Here is a 19,933-nt window from a genome sequence, read left to right as displayed (position 1 = left end):
TGTTGATGAAGTAAACATATCAATTACAAGTTGAATCAACAGAACCATAAGTGAAAACATACTAGAAACAAGATGAAATACAACAACAACAACAACAACAACAACAACAACAACAACAACAACAACAACAACAACAACAACAACAACAACAACAACAACAACAACAACAACAACAACAACAACAACAACAACAACAACAACAACAACAACAACAACAACAACAACAACAACAACAACAACAACAACAACAACAACAACAACAACAACAACAACAACAACAACAAAAACAACAACAACAACAACAACAACAACAACAACAACAATAACAACAACAACAACAACAACAACAACAACCCAGTGTAATCCCACAAGTGGGATCTGGGAGAAACAAGATGAAATGAAGCAGTAAAAGAAACACATTGTTTTGAAACTTGAATTGAAATTAGAACATACCAGTAAAGAAGTAAAAATAAAGTAAGGGGGGTTAAGAGAGTGGAGTAATCAGCCTTGGCTTGCAGCCGGCTGACTTATAACAATAGCAAATAACCAGAGAAAAGAGTAGCAGAAGAATGTTTTCTTTTTGTGTGAGCGAGGGTTTTTAACTACTGTGTTCCGTGTGTAATGAAAAGAGAAGAGAGTATATATAATAGTTTGCAAGCTATGTAGAAAATAAGGTAAGAATCATAGCTCAACAACAATTATGGAACTATGTACTAATTAGAATCAAGTCAATGTAAGTACTTCCCTTTAATTAAGGAGTTAAGTAACAAAATAAGGAAAGAAATCAATGTACGGCCAATAAGGACTCACTTCAAATACAGCAGGTATAGGGTAAACAATTAGGGCTAAGTTCATAAGGTTCTAATTAAAGAAATAGCATAAGAATAAATCAACACCATAGTCAATCACGTAATAAGGTAAGAGAATGATTTAAAGGTCGGAAATCAGTAAGGGTATCAATCATAGGAAATCAGTAAAAGGTATCAATCACAAGAAATCAGTAAAAGGTATCGATCATAGGAAATCAGTAAAAGGTATCAATCCCAAAAGATCAGGGATTTAACTAAAATAGTACTAATTAGAAGAAATCACCACAAATTTCCGTCAACGAACAAAGTAAACACGATATAGGCGGGAGAAGCAAAATCAGAAACCCAAATGAGCACGAGGAGGTAGAAAATCATAGAAGCACAAAACATATGCATGAAAAATAGGTATACATACAAATCAGATAAGCAAAGATAGTTCCAGAACCCCGGATAAAACCAAAATAATTAGGGTTTTCAACATGATGAATCAGGTAAAAGAAAAACTTAAATAAACCGTTTAAACATAGCAAAAATCATATGATAATACTGAAAATCAGAGGAGAAGTCATTTTAGAAAGGGGTTAAGAAACCCTAGTCTTAAAGACGAAGAGTTACTTTAGAAAAATCGGAAAAAATCTTTGAGGAAAATAGCAAAAGCTCATAATATACACAGATTTAAGACAGATCTAAAAGAAATCGGAAAATCTTAAGAGTTAGAGTTTCAGAGAACCCAAAGAAGATGAGAAAATCTTGAAATGTTACCGGTTTTAGCCGGAAAAGTCATAGATCTTACTCGAACGGCCAGAGGTGGCCGAAAAATGGCATGAAGGACCATGGGTAGGAGTTGAACCACTCCAGGATCACTTGAGGACCTCAGGGTAGTGTCAAACCAGCATGGGGTGAAGCTGAGGCTAGGAGATGATGAGAGGCCATGGTTTATGGTGAGGGAGGTGGCCGGAGAAGGTGGACAGGGTCCATCGGAGAGGAGGGGAGAAGAGAAGGTTCTAGATAGAACCAGAGATAGAGAGAGGGAGATAGAGAGACCGTTTGAGAGAGAATGAGAGAGGAAGAGGGGATAGTCTTAGGGTTTAATTATGGTAAGGGGGATCTAGACCGTTGATTGAAATTAATCAAAGGTTCAGATTGAGTGAGGGATTGGGCCGGGTGGTATGGTATTGGGCTTGGGGTCTGGTGGGTTATTTAATTTGGACCAGGTTTAATTAGGTTATAATTTAAATAAGAATGACTAATTGTTAAATACCCATCAAAATTAGTTAAATAATTCATAAAAATAGATAATAATTAGATAAAATTAAATTAAAGCTAAATTGGTGAAACTAAGGTAATTAACTAATATTTAAAATATAAAATTTACTGATTATTGAATTAAAATAGCGTAAAGTGTACAATTAGGCTATAATTACAAAATTATTGTAATTATAGCCAAACAATGCCAAATTGGCTAATTTGTGTTAAATCCTAATAGGATTATAAATGATATATTGAGCTAAAAAAATACTTTGAAATTACTTGTAATGTAATTTATGAATAATTATTGGATATAAAGTACTCAATAAATTTTAAAAAAAATTAATAGTATGGACAATTATGGAAAAATACCAATTATTATAAAAAGTGATTTTGAAGGTATATATGCAAATTTAAAAATAGTTTGAGGAAAAATTGGGTATCAACACGGGGTAACTGATTCTAACTCAGATTTTGTTAATACACATGAATATATCACCGATTTCATTATTTAATTAGTACTTTGAGATGGAAATAAGGAAAAATTGTAGAAACTTCATAAACCACAGATTGAAGAATTGAAGGTCGAGTTGTGATTGGAATTGGCTAATTTTGGTATGGTTGGACTCGTGAGTGAATGGGTGTTCATATTTTGTGACTTTTATCCGATTTCCAAACGTGGGACCGGGGAGGCTTTTTGGGTATTTTTCTAATTTCTTGCTTTAGCTTTGATTTCATTAGCTGGATTAGTTTCGTGTAGCTATATTTACGTTATGTAATTGATTTGGCTAGATTTGGGCCACTCGGAGCCGGATATTCGTGGGAAAGGCATCGTGACCGATTGATTGAGTTTGATTCAAGGTAAGTGGCTTGCCTAACCTTGTATGGGGGAACTCCCCTTAGGATTTGGTACTATTTTTATATGTGACTACCGTGTACGTGAGGTGACGAGTACGTACACATGCTAATTATTATAAAAACTCGATTTTCACTGAGTAATAACATGTTCTTCTTCTTATTTGAGTTATATCAGCATGTGTAGTATCATGTTCGCTTAGAATAGCCTATTTACTTGCCTTAATTGCTTATCTGAACTCTGTGCAGTATGTTTAATAAAATTTTTATTTTTCCATGACTCGTACTTAGTCGAATTTGTAGGTTTTCTTGTTGTAGTTGTTATTTCCGTTGTTTGAGTTGCATATTTACTTTGGGAATACTGAACGGTATTCTGGTTGATCCCCCTGTTCTGCATATTTATCTTTATTGCGATATTTTATTCTGTCTTATATATGTATATATTTATTCTGTCTTATATATATATATATATATATATACATATCAGTATGTCCCTGACCTGATCTCGTCACTACTCGACCAAGGTTAGGCTTAGCACTTACTGGATACCGTTGTGGTATACTCATGTCCCTCCCTGCACATGTTTTTTGTGTGCAGATCCAGGTACTGATTATCAGCTGCATTATCAGTGAGGCGAGCCAATTGTAGAGACTTCAAGGTATATCTATTGTGTCCGCAGACCTCGGAGTCCCTTTCTACTCTTCCCCGTGTCAAACACTTCCTGTATTTTCTTTTGTTAGACTGTGGAGTATAGAGATACTATTTTCTTTCTGTAGTTTGTGACTTATGATGTTTCGGGTTTTGGGCATATTGTGTATTTTTGAGTAATTGGGTATTGTACATGCCAAGCGGCATGGTATTCAGTTATGTTGTTATGTTACAGTTAGTTGTTAAAATTATGTTATCATTTTGTTATTACGCAAATGTTAGGCTTACCTAGTTGTATAGACTAGGTGTCGACACAACGGTTCACGGAGGGAGAACTCGGGTCGTGATTTTTGTAGTACTTCCCATTTGAAAAATGAAGACGACTGGTTCTTGTCGTTCCTGAATGATTTTATCTTTTCATTGGTGTATCTCAAAAATTAAATAGAGGGAATAAAATATAAGGAGGGGTAAAATGGGTAAAAGGGTGCTGAGTTGGCATGCCATGTGGCAACCACCTCATAAAATATCATTGTCACGTAGGATTGGATATCCAGCTTGTACAAACTTAATGGAAGAGGAGTATATTTGAATCAATAGTATAACAATAGGGACATATTTGGATCCAAAGTATAACAAAGGATATATTTAAACCTTTTTTCATAGTACAGGGTTATATTTGACCCTTTTTCGTACCATAATCAGTGCTTTCAATAAATCGGACATAATCTCAATGCTATCAATTGTGGATGCATCTTCAATATCATTTACACATTTGCCTTTATCTATACAACTGGCTTAGAGACATTCCTTTAGTTCGTCTTAGAGAATGGAATTCCTAATTCCGTTTTCGTCTTTCTTATTGTAGGTTGGTCATCTGTTTCATTTTGAATTCCATCTCTTGCTTGCTTTCTGGTACCGGTTTCAGTTCCTTTGTTCAAATCAATATCTACTATGTCAGGCTTCCCTTCCCGGTTGTCCTGTTCAATCCGTTGTTCTTCTGTCTGAGGCAAAGGCGAATCCCTTTTACTGTATACGGTCGAGCTGGCTTGGCTGGTACATCAAGCATATCGGCATATTGCTTGTTCGGTGTGGTACACATATCTTTCAATGTAAATCAAGTAAGAGAATTCATTCCCACTGGCTGAGGAAAACGTGAAGAATTGCCATTTTATGAGCTTGTAAGGCCCGTTGCGTTGAAGTCCCCGAATAAAGAGGCTATACTAAGTCGGTGGGGCATTGGGCAGCCCCTATTGCCCAAGGGCAAGGCCACGCTAGGCCATTCTAGAACCTTCTATAGAATGCTAGCTTCTTGTAGCTTGTATGGCAGCCCCTTTGGCCGACCTAGGCAGCTTCCTAGGACTCTCTAGAGTCCTCTAAGATGCCACCACTCCTTTGTGCTTCCATGGAGCTTCCACCAACTCCTAGATCACTCCGGAACCTTCTAGAACCTTCCATAGCGCAAGATTGTGCTTCCATGGCCTGACGTGTTCTTGGCATTGTCTTGGCCACTCTTCCACATGCACCCTGAATTTGTCTTTTTTTGTTCAATCATTGGATAGAAGGGAAAGACAAGTAGTAAAATTATTCCTCGTCTAGAAATATCCAAATTTTGATGCCCAATACTCCATAGATAGTTCGAACTGTATAAGAGCAATAATCAATTTTCGCTCGAATCGTTTGTAGGGGAACCCTACCTTCTCTGATCCATTCGACACGTGCAATTTCTTTTCCGTCGATACGCCCCGCAATTTGTATTTGAATTCCTTTTGTATCTGCTTGTTCTGTTAATTCAATAGCCTTTTTCATTGTTTTTCGAAAGGAAACTCTATTCTTTAATTGTCCAGCTATAAATTCTGCAAGAATATTAGGGTTTCGCTTTTTTAGGTCTCAGGCTAGCTTTTGACTTATATGGCGCTTAGGCTTAGCTCATCAAACAAGTGCGCCAAAAGTGGGGGATGGTATCATAGTCTCTTATAAGAGAGGCACGCCTGCTTTTAGCTCGTAGTTTCACTCTTGCTTTTGCCTTACCTTCTATATCATTTGTTGTTGTTTCGAGCTTGATAAAGAAGAATTTTTAGGTTTTTTTTGGAGTTGCATTGCGTGTGAAATAGCGTTTTTGTTGATTTGGGGAAGAAGAATGGAAAGAAAGAGAGAGAATCCCGCTGAAAGAGAGAAAATCCCTCTTCCGAATCCCAAAAAATGAAAAAATGCCCTTTTTCGGACTTGGGCCTATTATTTTTGGGCTAGCCGCTTGTAAACTGAAATATGGGCTATAAAATTGAAAAGTAGGGAGCCCAATTATTTTTATGTGAAAATTTTCCCTTTCCAATATACCCTCTTCTCAATCAAAGCACAATCATAGAAGGTGGAAAAGCCATAAAAAAAAAAGGCAGTAATAATAGCAAGATAATAAAATAACCGAAACAAGAGAAGCAACATATAGTAATAAAATCCAAAGATAAGAAAATAGGAAAATAATTCTAAATTATTAGTATGGCTAGATACGATCGAAACATTGCTAACTTCTACCCTAATTCTTGCTTGGTATATCTTTCTATCAAATGGTATGTCCTTACTAAACTGGAGTTATGCCATGTACTGAGATAAAAAAAAGGTTTTTTAATTATTTTATCGGTCGATCTTTTTGAAATTTTAAAGTATTTTTTTATTTTAGGAACTAACCGAATTGGATGATTTTTACTTTTATTTGTTGGCGTGTGTCAAGAAAAATAGTCTAAAAGTTGAAAATTGGAAAGCCCTTGCTTCACTCATACCTTAAGAATAAAGGAATTGGAAAACAGTAAAAGTTCTCTTGGTGTCGACTTTCTTTTTCTTCTTTTCCTTCCTATAGGTTTGCTTTGTCAATTAAATAGTAGAATAAAGAGAATGTTTGTCGAAAGTAGTTTTATTAATAAAATAAAAGGAGGAATCATTCTTCTCCCATCTGCACAAGAATGAAGAGGCTCCACAACAACTGTTTAAATTTGTTAAAAAGACTTCCTGCAATTTTGCCTTAAATAAAGAAAGAAAGTGGAGCAGTAAAATAGAGAGTTACCTTGCAAAATTTCACATGTTAAATGATTCTTCTTTTTTGAGCTTAATCATCCGACATTTACAATGCTTTTCACCGGGAGTTTAGGGCTCGAACCCAAAATTTCTAGTGAGGATTACACGAATCTCATCTATTTCACCTAACCCTTAGTTGATTGTGTTATGCCGAGTAAGAGACAAACACAAGTGACGCACTAACACTTGTCCCGTAAAGTTTTCCCCCTAAACACGATTCTCAAACCCCATATGGCTATATTGTGGATGTTACTGAATGAGAAGGAAGAATCCTCAATTTATAAAAGTCCACACTTTTTCCTACAAGAAAAAGGACTAGCAAAATATAGGAGAATTATAATTTTCTACTACAAAAAGAAAAATCCAATTAAGGTAATTATATTGCATTTTTCCTTCAAGAGATAGGAAAATCAAATATGGTAAGAAAATTATGGCAAACACCTAACAATTCTCCCCCTTGACCTGAATTTTCTGACAAAATAAACTTGATCCACCTTCTTCACATAGCCTTCAACAGATCTTATCTCCAAATCTCCACCAAGAAGTTTGTCTCAACGTGCGTTGCACACCGGTCAAATTTCTCAAACAAAAATCATGATTATCGTCAAATATGTTGCGGCTAGAACTGAACTTGTCAAGATGAACTTGTCTTGAACCTCGCTCTGATACCACTTGTTATGTCGAGGAAGAGGCAAATACAAGTGACACACTAACACTTATCCTGTAAAGTTCTTCCCCTAAACACGACTCTCAAGCCCCATATGGCTACATTGTGGATGCTACTGAATGAGAAGGAAGAATCCTCAATTTATAGAAGTCCAAATCTTTTCCTACAAGAAAAAGGACTAGCCAAATATAGGAGAATTATAATTTTCTTCTACAAAAAGGAAAACCCAATTAAGGTAATTATATTGCCATTTTCGTTCGAGAGATAGGAAAATCAAATATGGCAAGAAAATTATGACAAACACCTAACAGATTGTAGGCTATAAGTACTTCTCCCCAACTACTAGTAGGGACCAGAGGCGAAGCTACACTCAGATAAGGGTGAGGGTGGTCAATTGATCACCCTTCGTTAGAAAATTACACTTCGTATATAGATAGAATATTAGTTTTAAAGGTATATAACATATGTTGAACACCCTTTATCAAGGATATTTTTTACTTCTTTCAAATTTGAACACCCTTAAAAACAATTCTGGCTTCGCCATTAGTAGGGACCAACAATAGTTTTAAGTTGTATAAAGGAATCATTCTTCTCCCATCCGAGCAAGATTGAAGAGGCTCCACAACAACTATTTAAAATGAGGAAATACACAGTTTGGCTTCATTTGATCATGTTTGAGAGCATCATTAATTAGCATTCTGATCAGAACCATTTTTTTTTTCTTTACCTCAAGAATTGTTCAATGGATATAATTTTTAATGTTGTATCTGGCTTTGTTGTTAAGGTGGGAAAGTTTGGGTCTAAATTCATATTTCCTAAGATTGTAAATACCATCCATTTCTCATCAGATATTGAAAATCTTAGGAAGGAAATGGAGAAGCTAACAAAGCTTAGAGATGATATCAAAGAGAAAGTGGAAGGAGCTAAGAGCGAAGGCTATAAACCAAAACCAGATATTTTCAAATGGCTCCAAGATGTTCAAAAGCTAGAGAATGAATGGGAATTCATGCAAGAAAGCATTGCGGAAGCTAAGATTTTTGCTTATAAATGTTGTCCAAAATGGAGCCTTCGCTCGGAAATCTTCACTCAAGCACTGAACAGGCGAGATGAGCTTTGTGCGCTTGTAGAAATCGGAGAAAATTTTGGATCAAATTTGGTGGTAGAAATTTATACGATCCAAAAAGCTGAGTTCATCCCAGGACCATCAATAGAAGGCCAGTCAGCAGCAACAAGAAATCTCAACAAAATTTTACAACTATTAGAAGATAATAAGGTATTGTTCGAATTAAAGAGTTACTTTCTGAAATTTAAGCTAAATATAGAGTGCAGTTACTTTTCCTTTTATTTGGTGAAATTAATATTTATTGAAAAAAATTCTTTTAATTTACACCAGAAGTTTTTCTCTCATTTGTTCCTCACATGTACCTTTTATCTGTTAAATATTTTATCATATAGCGTATATATTATTGAGAAAGTTTTATCGGTTATATGAGAATATTTTACTAGGTGAAAAAACTAAAAATATTATTTAGTGAAATAAAATATTTATCGAGCAAATATTATATTTATATCGAGAAAGTTTACTGTCGTTGGGTCAAATGTGAAGATCATGACAGGTCAACAATGTTATTATACATATAAAAGAAAAGAGAGTGCGAGAGAAAATGATGAGAAACAAGTTTATAAGAGATTTAAAATGTAGATATTTCTCTCTTTTCTATTTTAATGAATTTTCATCAAAGGTTTTATATTTATCTTTAATATATAAAAATAAGAAAAATAGTTTATTTATAAAATAAACAACTAAATTTTAGGATTTCAAAATCAGTTAAAATATTTTTATTAAATCTTTCCCTATTTGACTTATATAGGAATCTAATATTTAACATATTTGAAATTAATTTAAGATCTAAAGGTGAAGTTGTTCATCGGTTTTCTTTTTCCTTTGAAAGTAGGCTTATTGGATAAAATTATAATTATATTTAAATATTCAATTTTAGGATGAGCTAATATTAAGAATTTTAATCAAAAAAATAAATTATTTTTTTAATGTTGAGAATGAATAGTTATAACGCCGAATTAACTAATTAGTAAAAGAATCCAATCCACTAATTTTCAAATTTAACATACTCATAAAATCATATTTTCAAGTTGACAAAACTCTATGGTGCATAAATTTATTTCGGAGCATAGGCGGTGAAAGAAATAAAATAATACAACAAAATCGATTATGGTATAATATTAAAATTCAAATTCATTAAAATACAAAATCGAACAAAATAAGGATAAAAAGAATGCACTCAGAATGAGTTTTCATTAATTATTTTTCTTTCTTTTTTCTATTGATTCCAACAATGACTTCTTGTAGTTTTGAAAATGTTAAGTTATTTCTTGTACCATAATTACTCAACATTATTTATTTTATATTTTACATTTCATAAGTGGTAATAGAAATTCTTACACAGAACAATTCAGAAAATAGTATTTGATATGCCAAATTTTAGTTGGATTTAAAGTCCCAACTGTTAATGAAATAATTAAATAACAATTATTTCTGATATAAAATTTATTTTTAAAAGGTTAAAGAGTCTATCAACATTTTGCATAGAGGCTTTCTTTACTTTTATAATAGAATACGCATAGGGGTTCCACACTTTTATAACAGAAAATATACATGAACGAGTGCTAGATATCGTTTGGTTGATTATATATGCAGCTCCTTAAATTTGTTAGCATTTTTCATTCAGACACTTGTACGTAATGAGTTTTGTTCCAATTGAACACTTGAACAAATTCACAAGTGTGTCTATTGAACACTTATTTGACAATTCTAGACAAATCACAAGTGTGTCTATTGATTTTCATATCTCGTTACCATTATTTTCTAAAGCAAATCCCTAAGATCTCACCGGAAAGTAAAGAGGGGAAGTAACCCGGCGTAGAGTGGTGGCGGCAGATAAGAAGGGAAAAAGATAGAAAATTGAGTACTACTATTAAAAACGATAAATTGAGTCTTTTTACTCTCTCAAAAAGAGGTGTGATACACATGTCAGCAGCATGTCTTCAATAGGCGCACTTGTGAACAAGTTTAGGTAGGGTTGGGCGTTCGGGCAGTTCGGATTGAGTATGAAAATTACAGTTTAGATATTCGGTTTTTCGATTAAATAAGTGACAATCCAAATTCAATTCAAATAAGCTCGGATTGGATCAGAATTTTTAAGTTCGCTTTGGATATTTTGAATTTTCACTTTTGAGCCTATATGTTTAGATATTTCTTCTTCTTACAAAAATAAACAAATAAAATATTCATGTTAAATTATCTTAAAAGTTTCTCATCCTCACTGTAATCATCCAAATAAAGTATTCAAGTAATGAAATAATTATAAAGGAAATACAACAAAGACATTAATAATGCCGATAGGAAGTAGTGAGTGGAGATTAAGTTGAGATCAAGAGATTATGAGTGAATTATCAAAACATACACCTCCTTCTTTCTCTAATTTGCTAAATTTCCTCTATATAACCATTGCTGCATCTTTCACTCTGTGGATAAATAATTTTTTAGGGTATTTGAATCCTTTTAGGTATGCACCATTGGTGTATGGGGTGTTGGAGGAGTCGGCAAAACGACTTTGGTGATGAATGTGAACAATGAACTCCTAAAGATTGCTGCGTCGAGCTCTCAACTGTCTTTTGATGTTGTGATATGGGTTACAGTGCCCAAACCGCCAACGGACGTTAGAAAGGTTCAAGCACAAATTGCCAACAGATTAAAACTACAGACGGATAGCGAGGAAAGTGTAGAAAGCATTGCTAGCAGAATTCATCAAAGGCTCAAGGAAGGAATGAAGCTCCTTCTTATACTTGATGATGTTTGGGAACCTATAAATTTGGATCATATAGGTGTGCCACAACCTGAAGATCACCCAAGATGCAAGGTAATTATAACATCTCGATTTTTGGATGTTTGTAGGCAAATGAGAACAGACGAGGAAATAAAGGTGTACGCATTGGATGAGGATGAATCTTGGCACATGTTTGTCAAAAATGTGGGAGATATTGCGAATCTGGAGCATATTCAACCATTCGCAAAAGAAATTGCAATGGAGTGCGATGGATTACCTTTAGCAATCACTGTCATTGGAGCATCTATGAGAGGGAAGGAGAGGGTCGAGCTATGGAATGATGCTTTAGAATCACTTAGAAAGTCCGAACCTCGTAACAAAGATGTAAAAGATAAGGTTTACAAGGTCATCGAGTGGAGTTTTGATTCTTTAGACTCTGAGGATATTCAAAGTTGTTTCTTGTATTGCTCGTTATATCCAGAGGCTATTTCAACAGCTGATCTCATACATTGTTGGTGGGCAGAGGGGCTCCTTGGTCATGAACATGGCACATATGAAGAAGCCTACAACAGGGGAATCATAGCGATTGAGAGTCTAAAAGATGCCTGCTTACTAGAAGCCCACGAGTGGGATTCTGTAAAGATGCTTGAACTAGCAACCCATAAGTTGAATTCTGTGAAGATGCATGATGTGGTTCGTGATGTTGCTATATGGATAGCTAATTCCTTTCGGGGTGAGCATGATTCTCTTATTCAAGCTGGAATTGGATTGACTGATATATCACATATTAAAATGAAAGCTTCTGTCAAGAGAATATCTTTCGTTAGTAACAAAATTGAATGTCTACCTGATTGCTTCTTGGAATGCCCAGAGACAACAACTTTACTTTTGCAAGATAATATTCCGCTTCGGAGAATTTCCCATGATTATTTTTTGGCATTTCTAGCCTTAAGAGCTCTGAATCTGAGTAACACTTCTATTAGAGAACTGCCTATTTCCATCAACAGTTTATATCAACTACGTGCTCTAGTACTGCAGAACTGCTGCTACTTGACTGAATTACCACCTATTGGTAATCTTCGCAATTTGCAATTGCTTGATTGTGATAATACAAGGTTACATCGTCTCCCTCCAGGAATGGACAAGTTGACAGATCTGAGGGTATTATATCTGCCTGCAACTGATTTGGAGAACATTCGCGAAGGAATCCTTCTCAAATTGTCTAGCATTGAAATGTTAAATATGCTAGATACCAAATACCTTTGGGGCCGAAGCTACCCAACGCTTGACGAGCTCTCATATCTACGCAAGCTGACTTGTCTTTTTATCAAATTGGATAGCTCATCAGTTTCACATAGAGACCACACCTGGATGTCTAGATTGAAAAGATTTCACATTGAAGTTGGCGAAGCGCCAATGCCATTCAACATTTCAACTAGGATGATAGGTGTTTCCGAGTGTGAAATTTTCATTCGGGGACAGCTCTCAGGCATGTTGCAGTTTGCTTCACTTTTGTACTTGAAAAATTGCAACGGTCTCAGCAAGTTGATTGGGTACAACAACAATTTTGATGGATTAAAATCATTACACATTAGTGGATGTCATTGTTATTTCAAACCAATGGAAGAAGGAAACGGGCAGTTTGACCCTCTACCAAATCTGGAGTCTCTTCGCCTCTATAAGATTTTTAATTTAATGAGTGTTTCTGATTTTGGTCATCTTCTCGGTCTAAGATTTACTAAATTACGCCAACTGGATGTGTATGCGTGTACAAATTTAACATGTCTTTTTATAGGTGGTGGGGCTTTTTCTGTACCTAAACACCTGGAAGAAATTGATATCATCTTATGTCCGAAGCTTGTAGAGTTATTTGAGCAATGCGACTCTCTCTTCAACTCAGAATTTGCAAGAGTTCGAAAGTTAAGGTTGAAAGAGTTACCGCAATTAGAAACTCTGGGCAAGCCACTGAGTATGTGGGAACACCTGGAGGAACTTAGCTTGATAAACTGCAATCAAATAAGGAAATTACCTCTGTTTATTCAAACTTCCAAGAACATCAAAATAATAAGAGGAGCTTCAGAATGGTGGAACCAATTGGAGTGGGATGACAACAGCTTCAAGTCAGATTTGGAGCATTGTTTCCTACCACGTTACTACTAATTATTACTTGCTGGGTCGGAGCGTAGACGAGCGAGCATAGCCAAGCAAAGAGGGAACCCCGTCATAGAGCAGTCAACTAGAAGTAGAAGACTGCTGGCCTGAGAGAGGGCGGCCACTACTGACAGAAGGATCAAAGTTGAAGTTGCTTCCGTTGCATTTCAGGTGATGCGCCAATTAACTTTTAGATTTCTCAATTGTAAAACTGCTAGTGGTACTATACTAGTATATTGTTTGTCCTATAGCATCCTTTTCTATACAACTAATTTGAGCCTTGATTTTTTATTTTGGTTTATAATGGATTTGGGTTGATGCCCAAATTATTTTACAACAAAGATGAACACAGAGAGGGGAGCCTTGTTGTAACGGGAAAAGTTGTTGTCATGTGACCAGGAGGTTACGGGTTCGAGCCGTGGAAACAGTCTTTCGCAGAAATGCAGGGTAAGGTTGTGTACAATAGACCCTTGTGGTCCGTCCCTGTCCCGGCTGTGTACAATAGACCCTTGTATTGTAACGGGAGGGGAGCCTTGTTGTAACGGGAAAAGTTGTTGTCATGTGACCAGGAGGTTACGGGTTCGAGCCGTGGAAACAGTCTTTCGCAGAAATGCAGGGTAAGGTTGTGTACAATAGACCCTTGTCGTCCATCCCTTTCCCGCACCCTGTGCATAATGGGAGCTAATGCACCAGGCTGCCTAATTTGAAAAAAAACAAAGTTCTTTCATTACCTCCTTTCTACGAGGTTTTAGATCCACCCATAGCATTACCTCGAAAAGACTTATGCTTTACCAAAACGAGATTCAATTGTGTGTTTGGTATGACGAAAATCATTTCCAGAAAACAAATTTTGGAAAATGGCAGATATTTTTGAAAAATAATTTCCTGATAAATGTTTTTCATTGTTTGGTTGGAGCGTGAAAAATATTTTATGAAAAAAAAATGATAAAAATATTAGCAAATTGGACAATATTTCGATGAAACTTTTAAGTAATAAAGATTTTATAATAATGTCTAACTGTTGGCTAAAGCAATGATATGAGGTTAATAATTAGGTATAATTGTGAACAAAAATTACTTCCGCCGAAAGCGAGGAAAGTTATTCTACCTTTTTTCGTGGAAATGTTTTCTCGGGAAAATATCTTCTGAGTTCTTCAACCAAACACCAGAAACTGACATATTTTCTAGAAAATATTTTCGTCATACCAAATTTAGAGAAACAAAAAAAGTTAGCAGTCCGCTGCAGAAGTGATTTTATCATTAAAATATTATCAAGTGCGTTGAGCTTGACTCGTTGTTGCCTCATTCAGGAGTGGAGTAGAAAGACAGAAGAAAGAACAACATGCACCAGAGATAGAATTCTATACACAGTTCGAACTAAAGTTAATTGGCAGTGTTTGTTGCGATGTACTTCCCGTCAGATGTCTTTAGGTTTTTTTCTTCCCTATAACTCATGTTCCTTGTTTGTACTATTTTTTCTTTCTGGTTCAGATATTTTGATTACTTGACTGTACACTGAGTAATTCTTTGTTTCGGTTGTGTTGTGTGATCATCTTGTTAATTTGTAATAAACTGGTATTGCTTCTCTATGATTATACATTATAGAGCAATCTTAAATTGTACATTCAAAATTTGGCACAGCTCCTTGAAATAATCTATTGCGGAAATATAGAGTAATACTGCGTACAATATACCCTTGCGGTTCGGCCCTTCTCCGGACCCTGCAAATAGCGGGAGCTTAGTGCACCGGGTTGCCCGGTGACAATCAGTGAAGAAAAACATTTAGGAAACTAAATCACTTGAAAAAATATATTTCACATATTTACAGAGTCTATACCCTGCATGTCACGGCAGATTACATATGCACAAGACAATTTCCTGTTTTTTCCTTCAACATAGGAAAATCATTAACTTTATCATTACATGCCCACATACCCATTGCAGAAAACGACAATTGATGTTAGTCATTGTGAGTGTGAACTGTAATATTCAAATTCTAATTCTGATTCGACAGTTCAAATCTGAATCATCAACTGTGTTGAAGTACAATGTTGAAAGTTTGCCATCAAATTTGGAAACCAATTGATGGACAGACAATCCGAAGTAACTTGATCATAGTTATAGTAAGAAAAGAAAAGACTCTAAATAGTGATATTATCATTCTTTTGGGATAAGTAATATATTCTTGAATCGTTCATGGGGCTTGAAACTTCAGTAAATTTCTCTAACTCCAGCATATTTTACTGAAGTTTTACTTGTTAAAGTTTTGAACTCCAATAATTTTGGAGTTGTTTGAGTTTTAGCTGTGAACATTTTTGTTCAAAAATAATTTCGTATCAAAAGAGTGGCTAAATACTAAAGTATCGTTCGGTACGATGGTGGAATATCCCAGGATATCCTATGAGGTTGGATATTTATTGGATTAACTATTCACCTTGTATATGAGATTAGTTAATCCCACCATTTAAGTCTAAATATGTCACGACCCAAACCGAAGGGCTGCAACGGGCACCCGGTGCCTTACTCAACTGAGTACCAACATAACATATCTTTCTTATTATACTATCTTGAGTAAATGAGCCAGAAACTCGTCATGAGATAACAAGAATAAAACGTAAGGGAATACTCAACATATGACGACCCAACATAATATACAAACTTATACATGTGACATGCGGGCCTATAAGGCGACATGACCATTTGTAAACTCAACACATAGGCCAACAAGGTCATACAAGTATCCACAAACCTGACATCTGTCTACAAGCCTCTAAGAGTACATAAAATCATAAAGGTCGGGATAGGGCCCGGCATACCAATCAATACATATCCAAAACATACTGACCAAATAGGCAACTCCGGAGCAAGTGGAGTGTACCAACACCTCCGCTGAGCTGATAGCCTACTAGGAAGGTTGTCAACCTATCAATCGGGACCTGCGGGCATGAAACGCAGCGTCCCCAGGCAAAAGGGACGTCAGTACAAATAAAGTACCGAGTATGTAAGGCAGGAAAACATAAACAAGAACACTAATGTAAAGAGAGATAGAGGAGATACAACCTGTAACATCTGAGTGCTTCTGGGGATACTAACATGAAATGCATAATACATATATATACATAAACTTTTAAAACATACCCCTCTATGGGCATCATCATCATCATATCGTACCCGGCCTCAAAGAGGACTCGGTAAAAACGTACTTGGCCATCATAAGGCTCGGTAGAATCGCACCCGACCACGTGGAGGTCGGTAAACTTAACTGATCAGTGGTTGCACAATAGGTGTCATACCCGGCCTACTATAGCGTGGCTCGGTAGAGTAAAATAGATACTATATATAATGCATGCTAGACTCATGGAATCACGTTCTAAACCTTTTGGAGTGACTTAAGGTCGTTGCACCTTCGATTAACATTATGGACATCATACCATCTATATGAGCTTCTATAGGATTCAAGGATCATACATACTTGCTTAAAATAACTTTATAAGGAAAGAACAACATGGGCAACCTTAGTTTCTAGGAGTAGATTCGTTATGAAATAGCGTATTCATTTCACTTTAGATCATGCCAAACGAAAGAAGGAAGTGCCTTAACATACCTTAACCATGGTGAGTCCTTAATACCTCCCAAGCTACTCTTCAAACAACTCAACTCAATCTACCATTGCATAAAGAGATTCAAAATCAGTGTTGAATAAAGGCTAAGTCTGCAACTTAAACTTGTAGTTTGTTTATATAAATTCGGGCAGCATCTCCCCTAAAACAAGAGCCTCCTCCAATACCATATATAAACAACAATTACCAGATAAATCCAAAAATACATAATTATCAATAACAAGACACCATAAAACAACAACAAGTCATAACTATTTTACGACGAGCGACAAGCTCCAATTGGAATTCGTATACCTCATATCATCCCTTATAGACTTTTTACTTTAACTTAATAGTATCATTAACATGATAATGAAGTCATTCATCAATAATTCCAGCCTTATACCATATATCCATAACAAAGAAAATGATCCACAACTCCAATTATTCTTAATTAGCAACTTTATTCACTAGTTCATCCATTTAACTTAAGCAATGCCAAGATAACCTTAAGCGCCTGTAGGAACATAATATAATGACCTCCTACAGTGGATTCAAGTCGAAATCCATGTTATGTTTATATTACAACAACTCAACATACCTCAATCAATTCATACCAAAAACGACGACCATAGTAGTGTCCAACACCCCGAAGATATTACAAAGAATGACTAATCCATCATTTCGCCATTAAGTGGTGTTTCTCCACACCATTTATCTTACAAAAACTCCATTAAATAGAAGAAAAATATACAGCCCAAAACCTACACGAAACATCCCACAAAACAGTCCATTACAAATCAAATAACTCAAACTCACGGCTTTCGATCACCGTCCCGTGAGTTCTAACTATTACGAAATAAATTAATCAATCTTACTTGATGTTTAAGACCTTGAAACCAGAAATAGGCATTTTTATTAACCTCAAAATACCTTCCAAAACTCAAACTACAAAGAAAAAGAGAGGTTATATAGCGATACTTACATCGTGGGGATCGTTAGTGTTATTGCTTCGTGATTTCGTGCCTCGGACAATAATCTTGTTAGATAACCTTGTGGACAGCTTAAGGGTGAGGTTAGGGGTCTTATTTGGTCGAGATCTCTGGAATTATGAAGAAAGAGACAACATAGGAAGATAAATATTCATTTTTTGTTGAAAAGTCAAAAGGTGCTACTTTGCACCATCTCATTGTCCCTTTTTCAAATACGTATATCTTTTTATCCGGATGTCGTATGAGCAAACGGTTAAGAGAGTTGGAAACTAAATTCCAAGACCTTCAATTTGGTATATAATATATCCCAAAAAGACCTCATATAGCACACGAAATTCATTACTCAATAAGCTTCATTACAAGGCAAATCCTTAGTCGGTTTTTCCGCAACTTAAATCCGATTTTTCTCAAACTTTATACTTCATATACAAACATCATATATAGTCATATCATGGATTTAAACTCATTTAAATCATGGTTAACAAGTCTCATATTCAGATAAGAGGGGTTGCTCTGATGGGAAGCAACCTCCACTTCCAACCAAGAGGTTGTGAGTTCGAGTCTCCCCAAGAGCAAGGTGGGAAGTTCTTGGAGGAAAGGATGTCGGGGGTCTATTTGGAAACATCCTCTCTATCCCAGGGTAGGGGTAAGGTCTGCGTACACACTACCCTCCCCAGACCCCACTAAGTGGGATTATATTGGGTTGTTGTTGCTGTTGTTGTTGTTAACAAGTCTCATATTCATCTTAACTTACTTAACACTTCGGCAAACCTTTCTTATCCTTGTAGGAAGATTTCATCCTTTTTGAGTTTACATTAGATAATCCTATAATGATAGTAACGTCTGAAGTACGGGGTGTAGCAACATGTACCCTTATAAACATTTATCCTTGAATATTAACTCTCAAAGGCTTGCAAAAAAATATGGGACGTAAAGTCACTTTATATACTTTCCAAGAGGATCTCATTTCTGAGCTTACATCAAAGGACTTACGACGTACTTTCACGTACAAAAATATGGGTTGTAACATTATTCCCCCCTTTGGAACATTCGTCTTCGAATGTTGACTGATGCGCTTCTCATTCTCATACCATATGACTCTTATGAATACTTTAATATTGTCCTTTGTTATCTAGGCAATTGTTCTGTGAATAAATTTAAAAACCAGGGCATTCCCCCCTTTTTTCCTATTCTCACCTCGCGAATTATGGCCGGAGTTCTTCCAATCTCGTAACTTCGACTACCTTCTATGATGTATCCTATATGACTATGACCTTTTATGCACGACTCTTCTCTCCTTTTTTCCTCTAGCTTTTTGCCAATCTCTTGGCTTCACTTTGTGAATACATATATAGAACTATGACATGATGTCCCTCTAGGCATATATAGGTATATTTAAGCTCTTCACTTGGTACTTTGCTGAATGTACGACTATTGCTATATTTCATTTTATAGCCTTGGTATTATTACCGAGGTGTGCTACACAACTCTAGGTTACTTTCTCATTGCTTGTCTCATAACCTGTCGGCGCAACCCTACCACATTAGGAACATATAATTGACCTCGATATTTGAGTACTCCATCTCACCCTGCCACATTAGGAACATATAATCGACCTCGATATCTGAGGACTCTATCTCCTGTAATCTCAAATAGTGTCTTCTCCTTTTGAGGGGTTGTATTTCTTTAATGATCTAGCACATGATCTTCATACTGGCATTCCTTCACCTCAGTTACTAAAGAGTAGGTTTCCATGTCCTAAGTAGTTACTCTGGTACAACCTGCATCTAGTAATCGAATTCCAAGATTAGCTAGCAGATGAATCTCGCAAGCTATCTCACTCTTCTATGCATGTAAATATGATAGGCTACACATAGATCTACGATTGAGGGCGTTGAGTACTACATTCTTCTTCCCTGGATGATATAAAATATAAACATCATAGTCTTTCACTAAGTCCAACCATCGCCTCAGATGTAATACATTGTTACTAAGGTTCGCGTCTCATCGGGGAACATCTGAAGTTATTTTCTTGATGCACCTAGGGATGATA

At 35.8% G+C, this 19,933-nt stretch overlaps 1 protein-coding gene across 5 annotated transcripts; it reads left to right on the top strand.

Annotated features, from left to right (window-relative positions):
• Positions 1–7,924: 7,924 nt before the first annotated feature.
• LOC104224539 (disease resistance protein At4g27190-like) lies at positions 7,925–14,884 on the top strand. 5 transcript variants are annotated; one of them, XM_070165588.1, is made up of 4 exons: positions 7,925–8,566; positions 10,878–13,460; positions 13,689–13,906; positions 14,600–14,884. In XM_070165588.1, the coding sequence occupies exons 1-2, from the start codon at positions 8,036–8,038 to the stop codon at positions 13,296–13,298; spliced, it is 2,952 nt and encodes a 983-aa protein (XP_070021689.1). In that variant the 5' UTR covers positions 7,925–8,035; the 3' UTR covers positions 13,299–13,460; positions 13,689–13,906; positions 14,600–14,884. The 5 variants fall into 5 exon arrangements, with proteins under 5 accessions (XP_070021689.1, XP_070021688.1, XP_070021687.1 ...); XM_070165587.1 differs by having other exon boundaries at positions 13,642–13,906; XM_070165586.1 differs by having other exon boundaries at positions 13,632–13,906.
• The last annotated feature ends 5,049 nt before the right edge of the window (positions 14,885–19,933 follow it).

Source organism: Nicotiana sylvestris, chromosome 12 (genome assembly GCF_000393655.2).
Source record: "Nicotiana sylvestris chromosome 12, ASM39365v2, whole genome shotgun sequence".
Taxonomy (NCBI): Eukaryota; Viridiplantae; Streptophyta; class Magnoliopsida; order Solanales; family Solanaceae; genus Nicotiana; species Nicotiana sylvestris.
The sequence above is the reverse complement of the archived record's forward strand: the minus strand, read 5'-3'. Positions and strand labels throughout refer to the sequence as shown.

What these genes read in the sequence shown, in the direction of transcription:
- LOC104224539 (XM_009776224.2), top strand. Translation starts at nt 8,036, where the DNA reads ATGGATATAATTTTTAATGTTGTATCTGGCTTTGTTGTTAAGGTGGGA. An exon ending in AACTATTAGAAGATAATAAG is followed by an intron (nt 8,567 to 10,877) that starts GTATTGTTCGAA and finishes GAATCCTTTTAG; the next exon opens with GTATGCACCATTGGTGTATG.